The sequence below is a fragment of the Drosophila busckii genome, chromosome X (assembly GCF_011750605.1).
Source record: "Drosophila busckii strain San Diego stock center, stock number 13000-0081.31 chromosome X, ASM1175060v1, whole genome shotgun sequence".
In the NCBI taxonomy this organism is placed as follows: Eukaryota; Metazoa; Arthropoda; class Insecta; order Diptera; family Drosophilidae; genus Drosophila; species Drosophila busckii.
In genome coordinates this window covers 16387632-16397767 of record NC_046608.1, presented here as the reverse complement: position 1 = coordinate 16397767, position 10136 = coordinate 16387632, and the positions used below count along the sequence as shown (strand labels likewise).

The following is a 10136-nucleotide window of genomic DNA, read 5'->3' as shown; positions in this document are numbered from 1 at the left end:
TAGCTCATTGTTAATTCAGCCCTTTAATAATATTTATACTTTGACTGTTTATTTGACGCTTTCAAATATATTATTAATATTTAGCTTGCACGTGCAGCTTTAAATAAAAACAAATATTTTTATATGCTAAAGCGAAGCTAATTGTTTATTGTTATTCAAAAGCTGCTATACATTTTTTTTAATTCTCGCTAACAACTGCTGTCGTATACGTAATAAAATTTGAGACTTAAATGTTGAAGTGCAGATAAAAATTGTTAAATATTTAGCTTTACAGTAAAAATAACAATATATAAACTCAATTAATGAATGCTGCTTATTGTTTATTGTTAAATGAAGTGCTTGACGCTTTCTCTTTAATTTAAGCAACGCAACAAAAAATTGCGTAGCGTATACGTAATATTTATACTGCCATCAATATTGCGTATACGCAATAAAAAGTGCAAATTTGTAGTGTTTTATAGCGCGGCAATTATTGTTACAAAAATTAATGTACTTTTTATTTGTTTCTGCAGCAGCTAAGCGCATAACGATGAGCGCGCAATGCGGACAAAGTGAACAGCAACAACAACAACAACAACAGCAACAAAGACAAAGCCAAAAGACATAAGCAATAAGCAATAAGCTATAGAGAAAAGCAAGAAACGATGCTAGCGAGCGCTTAGAGAATCAAAGACTGCTAAAGACTGTTAAACAAATTAAAAGTGCAAGGACAAAAGTTGAAAGCATTAAACAAAAGCAATGAGCAATTGCCGCTGGGCTATGCTGCTGTTGCTGCTGGCAACTTCCAATGCAGCAGAGACAAGCAACAGCAGCAACACGGCCGCCGCCGCCTTGCGTGGCAACTTTGGGTTCCAGCAACATTTTGGCAATATAACGATACTGCATGAGGTAAAGTCAGCGGAGGCGGAGGAGCTGCCATTGCAGCTGAATACGCACGAAGTGTTGCCGCTGAAGCCGTTGAAAAAGAAACCCTATTTACCGTTAGAGAAGGTGCTGCCAGTGCTGGACTACATCAAGCCGCAGCCGCTAAAGGAATACGAACTGCATCCGGTTACTTTCGATTTCAATTTGGGTGACTTGGAGGATCTGGAGCATGAGGTCATTAAAAAAGCTGAGCTCAATAGCGAGGAGCAGCATGTGCTGGCCACAAATGTTGAAGACAACGATACAGTTGTTGTTGACATTGCTGAGCTGACAACAGAAGCAGCAGCAGCAACAGCTGCCACAACAACAGCAACAGCAGAAACAGCAGCAACAACAGCAGCTGTTGCCAGCTCCACGCCCAGTTCACATATTCTAAAGATACTACGCAGCAAGCCGCCCACAAAAAAGGGGCGTGAGCTGCTCAAAGCAAGCGATTTGGATTTACAGCTCAAGACTTTGGGCAGCACCATCAACAGCATTAGTCACTATCTGGCCAACAATAGTGCAACATTGGCTAACAGCAGCAGCAGCGGCAGCGGCAGCGGCAGCGTTGGCGGCAGCTTGGCTGAGTCGCTTTATGGCTCTGCTAACTATTTTCAAATTGTTACCAATCTCTATGATCATTTCTATTGGCAAATCGCTGAGATACGCACAAATGTGCGCAATGCTTGCGCCTTGGAGATGCAAGCGTATCTCACAGCTTTGCATTCGAGCTACGAGTGGGCGCAGCGAGGTGAGTTCATTATAATTACTTAATTAATTAGTTAAATATTTGCTAACTTAGTAATTTCTTATAAGGCTCTATTAGGGCTTCAAATAATTATGTAAAAACTTGTTGGTTGCCTTAAGTATTAAAAATGAAAAGAGATTTTCAACATATTCTATAATTAATATAATTGTTGCATTAATTCACAAACGAATGAATTGTTGGCATTTATTTATTATTCCTACAGCACCTTTCCACTTATTTTGTTAAATACCAAATCAGTTTTATACGATTTACTGCTTCTTTTTTATCAAATTCTTTTACTCATTTTATATAATTTAATTTGTTCTATTAGTTCGTTGCAAATGGCGTCAATGTTATAAGCTTTTGGCTATTTATTATTTAATTATTCATCTATTTATTACATTATTCTTTTTTTATATAAATAATTCAATTCAACGTTGAGAGTTTTTCGATCAAGCTTTGTTTAATATTTAAATAAAATGTTTTTTTTTACATATTTTTTTAGTTTTTAATGTATTTATTTCATGTTTAAATATAAATGCAAGTAAATTAAACTATTTAAATAGTTTTATTCATTTTCAGCGAATGCCAATGTGCTCAATAATTATTTAAACAATTTTCTAACAATTTTGTTTACTTTGAATGCATTCATAATTTTTATTTATTTACTACAAATGTTGTATTAAGTTTAATTTTGATTTGGCAAACCAGTAGAATCGTTTATTTTAGACTATTTAGTATTTACTGTTGAAATGAAACTTTTGCTATAAGTAAATAAATTATATATTAAATTAGTTGGAAATTAATTTGCGTTTTTATAGCAAGTTTCATTGTACAATAATAAATTGTGTAAATTTTGCTATCTTAAACTGAACTTAATTATATGCATTAACTTAATACTATTAAGCTACTTAAACTTATAAACAAAATTGTGTTTATTTTTATTTGCAGCCTATGACGCCTCTGGCCGCTATCGAGGTCAACTGCTGTTCGGCAATGACAAGTGGCTGGGGCAATTGACCTTCTGCCTGGAGCTGAATCGCCAGCAGGGGGAGGGGGAGCGCAAGCACATCGATCTGGAGTTCTTTGTGGCAGACATAATGCTGCACTTGCCGCAGCTGAACTTGACGCAGCAGCGGCAGCAGTTCCTCAGCCTGGGCGAGTGTCTGCCCAAGTCCTGTACGCCACACGATGTACAGTCCGTGTTGACGCTAGATCCTTATGCCAGGATGCTGACCATGCTGGCGGGGCACAATGCCAGCAATGTGCAGCAGCCGGCGTTGCAAGTGCTGCGCGTGCGCACTGTGCCGGGTCCCTATAGCCATTGGCAGCAGCTCAAGTTCCAGGTGTTTATGTAAGTAAGGCGAGTTTGGAAACTGCAAACTGCAAACAAAATATTTTTGATTAAAATTTATTTTGCATACAAGCAGCAGCTTTTTGCTTACACTGCTGCTGGTCATGATTGTGGCCACCTACTATCAGCTGAAGATCGATGAGCGGCGTCTGGTGGCGGCGCCCATACCCGCCATAAGCGCCAAGTGCGATGCGGCGCTCAAAGGCGGCAATGGCAGCTCCGCGGACACCGCCTACTATGGCAAGCCCTTTGAGCTCTTCCAGATGCGTCCGCTGGCCAGCAATGGCATCGTAGCCAGCGATAGCTCCTCACTCGAAATGGACTTGAATGGCAACAGGCAGCGTGTGGCAGAAGTTGCCGCTGCCGCTGCTGCTGCTGCTGCTGCAGAGACGCAAGCTGCGGAGCCAACAACTTCCAATTGCGATTCGCTGGGCAAGAGCGAAATGAATGATTACCAAGTGGAAACGGGCAGCTGTGCGGGTGTTGCAGGCACCTACGAGGCGGAGCAGCCAATTGGTGAGTGAACAGTGAACGCATTGCTTGCGTTTTTAGCTTAAACAAAAAGTCAGTCAAAGGCTTGAGCGCATTTAAATTTAACATTAAGTTCTTAATTCGTTATATAAAAAAAATTTCTTTAGGCTGCACATAAATAAAAACTATTCAGCAATTTGTTTTTATGCAACGTACAATAAAATGAATTTTAATTTAAAGCAATTTGGCTTTGAAAAAATAGCTAAGCTCAAATATTATTATGAATGATTATAGTTTAAAATTTTACACAATCTTCGAAGAAAATATTTAAGACAACGTAAAATTCTAAGCATTTTTTAAATTATTTTTTAAATTAACAAAAATGATTTAGCTATTTATTATACAATGAAATTGCATTCAACGAACATGTTATAGAAAATTACAAAATTAAAGTATTTATATAAAATATATAGAAATTAAAAGCTTAAGTTTGTACGAATTTCTTAGCAACATTTAGGGCACTATTTGTGATGTAACAATGCGAAGTTTTCTTGAATTATTAATGAACATAAATAAGTCATTTAGTATATTTCAATGCAAAATACATTAAATTTGAATTTAAAGGCAACAAGTTATAGACAAACGCTAATTGAAAATATAACTATGCACAATATAAATATAAGTTGCGAATTATATTTACATATTTATGCTTTAGTTTAATAATAACTTATAGTAACTTATAAATAACGAACTTTTGACATTGATTTTGAATTTGACTTTTGAAGCTTTACATCAGCAGCTGTTGCTCTGCTTTGCACTGCAAACAAATGCGAAGGCCATACTAAACATAGACAAGACCAAGGAGGTAAGTTTAGTTGTAAGTAACTAAATGCGGCACTCGGCTAAACAGACTTAATTAATATAGAAATTCATTTATAGACACACACATCCTGTTTGCATGGACTGCGCGTCTTCTCAGTGCTTTGGACGATGATGGTGCACACATATTTGCAAATGTTTGCAATTGGTGAAAATAAGGTGAACTAACTTGAGCTTTAAACTATTCTTAATATAAACTAATTTTAATATTATTACAGTTTGAGCGCGTGATAACGGAACGTTCATTCTGGTATCAGGTCATAGGCAATGCCACCTTCTCGGTCGATTCGTTTTTCTTCATCAGCGGCCTGCTTGTCACTTTGCTGTACGTTAAACAGGAGCGCAAGTGTCCTGCCGAGCATGGAAAATTCGTTAAACGCAGCTGCATGGAAACATTAATGCTTCTCCTTTACCGTTATTTGCGCTTGACGCCCGTCTACCTCTTTGTCGTACTCTTCAATGATTTCGCTGTGAGGTGCGTACTCTATAAAATATTAATTAACATTACTAATCAATCAAAGAATTTTCTAAGAATATTTTACATTAACTAAAATGTAATTAAATTATTCTCCATTTTTTTTTAATAATTATAGCTAATAATAACTATAACTAATAATTACAAATTATGCGGCATTAGGTAAATTGAAAATAATTAATTACTTGAGATTATTCTGAACTAAATTATTTTCATTTTAGCTGCAAGAAAATAAAAGCTTTTGTAGCCTTGCAAAAGTTTTTAATATTCAACAAAAGTTAATATTCAACAATAAAATTTTAAATAAATGAAAATAATTTAAGTAAATTCTATTGCTATTTGCTTATTATTATAATATTTGTATTTGTATTCTAGAATAATAATTTCCATAAAGCCTAAACCAAATTTTAAATTGAAATAATTTAAAGCAAATAATACAAAAAGCTTTAAAAAATTATTTGCAATTAACTATAAATTTGCAATAATTCTGTTCTAAAACAATGCCGCATTCTTTTTCAATTTGTTGTAATTAGTTTAGCCTTAAATAAAATATAAACCAATTATAATTAATTGATTTTAAAATTTGAACTTACAGACAGGGCCTGGACTCTTCGGTTTTCCAGCCTGCAAAAATCGAGCACAACACTTGCCGCATCTACTGGTGGCGCAACATTCTCTATATAAACAACTTCTTTCCACAGCAGGAGATGTGCATGATGTGGAGCTGGTACATGGCCAATGATATGCAATTCTATGTCATGGCCTCACTGCTGCTCGCGCTGTCCAGAAAGTTTGTATTTCACTGCAATAAGCAATAATAATTGATTGATTTAATTAATATAAAATTATTTTTTACAGATACTTTAAGGCCATTGCTGTGACGTTGTTTGTTTTCCTGATTAGCTCCTGGAGCATGGCGGGCATTATATCCTTGCAACATCAGTATACCCATAAGGTGGCGCTGCCCTTTGAGTCCTTTGACTTTCTATACGACAAGCCCTGGCAACGTGTGGGCGCCTATATTGTAGGTGAGTGATCAATTAGCCTTTTAAATAAATAATATTAATATAGTAGCATAAGCAATGAATTTAATTTTTCATGCAAAATCAACTTAAAATTAATTATTTGTGCATTATTTGAGATAAAAGTGGTATAAATTATTTTTAATAATTTATTAAACAACAGTTGATCAGAAACTAAAAACATTTGTATTTGTTTTGTTGCAATATAATCAAAAAATATTATTTATTATCAAATCTATTGCGCGATTAAAATATTACATTTTTAGAATCGAAAACAACATTTTATAAATTTATTTTAAATGCTAACCACAATTTGGTTATAATTAAATTTAACTTTTTATTATTTTCAACTATAAAAATAATAATTATATAAACTATTTAATACTTTAATTTCAAATAATCCCAAAAAATTTTCCTTATTATAATCAATTGAATATTAAGCAAACAATTATATGATTACAAATCTTTGTTTAACAGCTAAGCTTAATATTAAATTGTTAGCCAATGCTACATTTATTTAATGCAAAGCCTTATTTTAAGTTTTATATAAAATTAACATTAAATTACTCATGAATTTCTGGAATTCTTAAAATATCGCAGCATGTGGCAAATCAATTGCATTATTTAAATAAATATTTTTAAAATATTTAAAGTAATACAAGCTCAACTCAACATGAGCTTAGTTAAAATGAAATAAATAATAACTCACCTGCTCTCTCTCTCTCTCTCTCTCTATCTATCTCTTTCCTTATCTCTCAGGCATGTTTGCTGGCTATGCGCTGTACAAACTGAAGACGCCACCAAAAATCTCCAGACGGATGAATCTAACTCTTTGGGCCGCCAGTTTGCTCACACTGCTGCTCGTTGTGTTTGGCGTGTGGGAGGGTGAACTGAGTCAAGTGAGCACAGCCTTCTATGTGGGCGTGGCACACACTGCCTTTGGCTGCGGCCTGGTGTGGATTGTCTTGTCCTGTTGCTGGGGCCTGGCGCCCACAGTGAATGCGATTCTCTCCTATCGCGTGCTCTGGCCACTGTCTCGACTGACTTATTGCGCCTATCTGATCCATCCGATTATAATGTTTATATGCTCGTCGCACATGAGCGGAACGGTGCATCTGAACAATCCGATGATACTGACCATGTTTCTGGGCAATGCTGTCGTATCCTTTGGCACCGCCTTTGTCATATCCGCGCTCTTCGAGGCGCCCGTCATTCGCATACTGAAGATTTGCTTTAAAAAGTGATTGGCCTATATATATATATATAAAATAAATATATACATATATAAAATCGATGCTAGTTTTGTCTTGCTTTTTGTCATAAAAACTGTATATAAATTTTAAGCATATATAATTATATTGAAAATTTTGTAATTTAGTCTTTAGTTGTTAATTTGTTTGGTTTTTGTGCGCGCGTCAAAATAAATAACAAAAAAAAAAAAAAAAAAATAAATAGAAAGAATATTATACAATTAAAGCTTATGTTTTATTTTGCTTTAGCTGAGCTATTAATTAATTAATTAATTATTCACTTAGCATGCTTTTATTTATTTACGTTGCTTAATTTTCCACTGTATTAACATGAATTTAAATTATTTGTTGCCAGTAAATATTATACAATTAAAATCAAATATGCTTGGCTTGCAAGTTAATTAATTCATTTTTTAATTTATTTACATTATTTACTTCCATTAAATTCTTTTTTCTGTTGTTAACATGAATTTCCGTTTGATTTTTTGCCAGAAAAACTCACAGCACATAGCACATAATTTTAGAAAACTTAATTTGTTTCTTATTTGCATTTGTTGTCTTCATTGTGGGCGCATTTGGGATTGACAAGACTTTCTAGGAATTCATCGCTTAACTCCACATGCAAATTGCCATAGCCGAGGTCAGCAAGCTGCGCCTGCTGCTCGGCGGGTACATAAAACCCATGCCCATTAGCCACCAGCTCATCCAGCTGCTGCTCCGGATGCAATACCTTGCGCATTTCCACGCAAAATAAACGCACCGCCTGCTCCGCATCTAGCCGGGCACGCATGCAAGCATTTAGTTCCTCACCTGGGGCTGGGCGCAAGCTCAGCGCTGCATCCAATTGGGCCAGACAGCGTCGGAAGATGTAGCTCTTGTATGCCTCGCGTGCCTGCTCATCCAAGCGCCAATGCTGCTGCAATTGCATTATGGGCTCTTCAACCGGCGATGCCATCATTGGCGCCATCTGCTCCCAGCCCTTGTATAGCATATAGAGAATAACTATGACGAGCATGCCCACGGGCAGGAAGAGCGACATGTCCAGCTTGTGGTCCCAATCCATTACAATTTGATCGCCAGGCGGAAATGGGATCATGTAAGTTACAGTCATAACCCCAAAGCGTTGCCTTTTTTCAATGAATTGTGGAAATGCTATTCACAATGCCGAGAGTTTTCTGAACATGCCTACTAATTTATTTAAACAAACAACTATAAGTTGTTAAGCAATTAGCAGCCACTAGTGGCACTAAATAAATAGTTAAATTATGTCAAATAATTATAAACACTTGGCTTAAATCCTTTTAATTGTTGCACACTTATGGCAGCAACAAATAATATCCATTAATATGCAGCGCATTGTTTACTAAACTCACTCACCCTAGCTAAGCTCTCGCTAAGTCAAAGCGTGCGTGACCTGCCTCAATGCAGCGACGCCTACGGTCAGTGAGTGAGCGCGCCTGAGTTCATTCGTCGGTTACTTGCATGCATGTGTGTGTGTGTATAAAGTGCACATCCCAACTGAGCAAGCGAGCGTAAGTTAGTGAGAGACGTAATCTACTAAGCTCTCTGGCTATGTGACAGCGCAGCTGACTGAGTGAGCGAGCTCAAGTTTGTGAGTGGCGTGATCTATGGCCTGACTCTCGCTCAAACGTTTGCGCTCAAAATTCTTGTGCTTGCATTTTGAGCATTGCACTCATTGATTTTATGTGCTCTTCATTACAAATTGAGCTTGAGTAAACTTAAAAGCGAATTGAGGCAAAACACGCATAAACTTGCAACTTGCGTTGAGCGTTTTTTGAATTCTTAACGGTTTTAGCTGCTGACTCAAGTTTTTGCTGAGTTGAGCATGTTTCAGCAAAGTTTATTACAATTTCGATTTGCTTGTGGCAAGCTGCTTTATATTTATACATTTTTTATTATTTTATTAGCCTGCGCGCACGAGCTTTAGTCTTATCAGTGAACTTAACTAATTAAATTTGTAAACAATTAGGGCAATGCACGTTCAATGGCTTGCAACTATAAAAGGCGCTAGCAATGGCAACAATGGAACAACAAACTCCGAAGCAATATGGCACAAAGTTTAATAATTTTAGCATTGCTGGCAACTGCAGCTGCGGCGCAGGATTATTGCGATAAGAGCCTGTGCGGCGAGGACCAAGAGCATACTGGTTGCAACCACAATGGCGTAAGTGCAACAATAGTTGCAACAAAATAGAGCTTAAACCATTTTTGAATGCTTGGCAGCAATTTGGCGACGCTTGTCCGGCGGGCGCCAAGCTGCTGCAACTGGATGCAAACGCGCAGCAACTGGCGCTGGCGGCGCACAATGAAGTGCGTCAGCAGTGGGCCAATGGCGAGGGCAATGTGGCATTGAAGGCTTGCCGCATGCCCACAATGCGCTGGCATGCGGAGCTGGCCAAGCTGGCCGAGCTGCATATCAAGAGCTGTCAGATGCGCCACGACGAATGCCGCAACACACAAGAGTTTGATGCCTCCGGACAGAATCTTTATCTAACCGGCACCACCAGCAAACAGCCACGAGATGTCAGCAGCTTGTTGCGCGAAGCGGTTGCAAATTGGGCAGCTGAGGGCGTTAATCTGACAGCTGACATTCTATCTAACTATCCCAAGCGCTATCAAGGACCGTAAGTGCACTAAGCTCAGCTATAAACTATTATAATTCATCACTCGCTCCTCCTACTTGTGGCAGCGTCGTTGGTCATGCCACCGCGTTGCTGCAACAGCTAAACACTGACGTCGGCTGCGCTGTCGTCAGCTACAGGGAAAATGCATTTAATATCTATTTGGTCTGCTGTAATTATGCCACTACCAATTTTGTTGAGACTCCAGTCTATACTAGTTGCAACACAGCGGCCGAGAAGTGCAACACAGGCAGCAATCCTGTTTATGCAGCACTCTGCTCTCCGCAGGAGCAAGTCAATCCAAATCTATAACTTGCTGAGCATCTGTAAAAAAAAATTCATATCAATGCTGCATTAATTCCAAATGTTTTCAATTCAAAAGATGACCT

General features: G+C 37.4%; 3 protein-coding genes across 3 annotated transcripts; 2 read left to right on the top strand and 1 right to left on the bottom strand.

The window, feature by feature from the left end:
• The first annotated feature begins 738 nt into the window (after nt 1–738).
• LOC108604972 lies at nt 739–7099 on the top strand. Its single transcript, XM_017994542.1, has 9 exons — nt 739–1657; nt 2606–3008; nt 3085–3524; nt 4265–4344; nt 4419–4517; nt 4577–4833; nt 5429–5623; nt 5692–5861; nt 6615–7099. Exons 1-9 carry the CDS (start codon nt 739–741, stop codon nt 7097–7099), a joined length of 3048 nt encoding a protein of 1015 aa, XP_017850031.1.
• Nucleotides 7100–7520: 421 nt separating this feature from the next.
• Nucleotides 7521–8280, bottom strand: LOC108606075. Its single transcript, XM_017995921.2, has one exon. The coding sequence runs from the start codon at nt 8214–8216 to the stop codon at nt 7647–7649; it is 570 nt and encodes a 189-aa protein (XP_017851410.1). The 5' UTR covers nt 8217–8280; the 3' UTR covers nt 7521–7646.
• Nucleotides 8281–9427: 1147 nt separating this feature from the next.
• LOC108604971 (antigen 5 like allergen Cul n 1) lies at nt 9428–9676 on the top strand (the record flags this gene model as incomplete). Its single annotated transcript, XM_033294503.1, has 1 exon — nt 9428–9676. A coding segment is annotated over one exon (249 nt), but the record flags the coding sequence as incomplete, so codon positions are not given.
• Nucleotides 9677–10136: the final 460 nt, after the last annotated feature.

What these genes read in the sequence shown, in the direction of transcription:
- LOC108604972 (XM_017994542.1), top strand. Translation starts at nt 739, where the DNA reads ATGAGCAATTGCCGCTGGGCTATGCTGCTGTTGCTGCTGGCAACTTCC. An exon ending in CTCAAGTTCCAGGTGTTTAT is followed by an intron (nt 3,009 to 3,084) that starts GTAAGTAAGGCG and finishes GCATACAAGCAG; the next exon opens with CAGCTTTTTGCTTACACTGC. An exon ending in TGTGGGCGCCTATATTGTAG is followed by an intron (nt 5,862 to 6,614) that starts GTGAGTGATCAA and finishes CTTATCTCTCAG; the next exon opens with GCATGTTTGCTGGCTATGCG.
- LOC108606075 (XM_017995921.2), bottom strand. Translation starts at nt 8,216, where the DNA reads ATGACTGTAACTTACATGATCCCATTTCCGCCTGGCGATCAAATTGTA.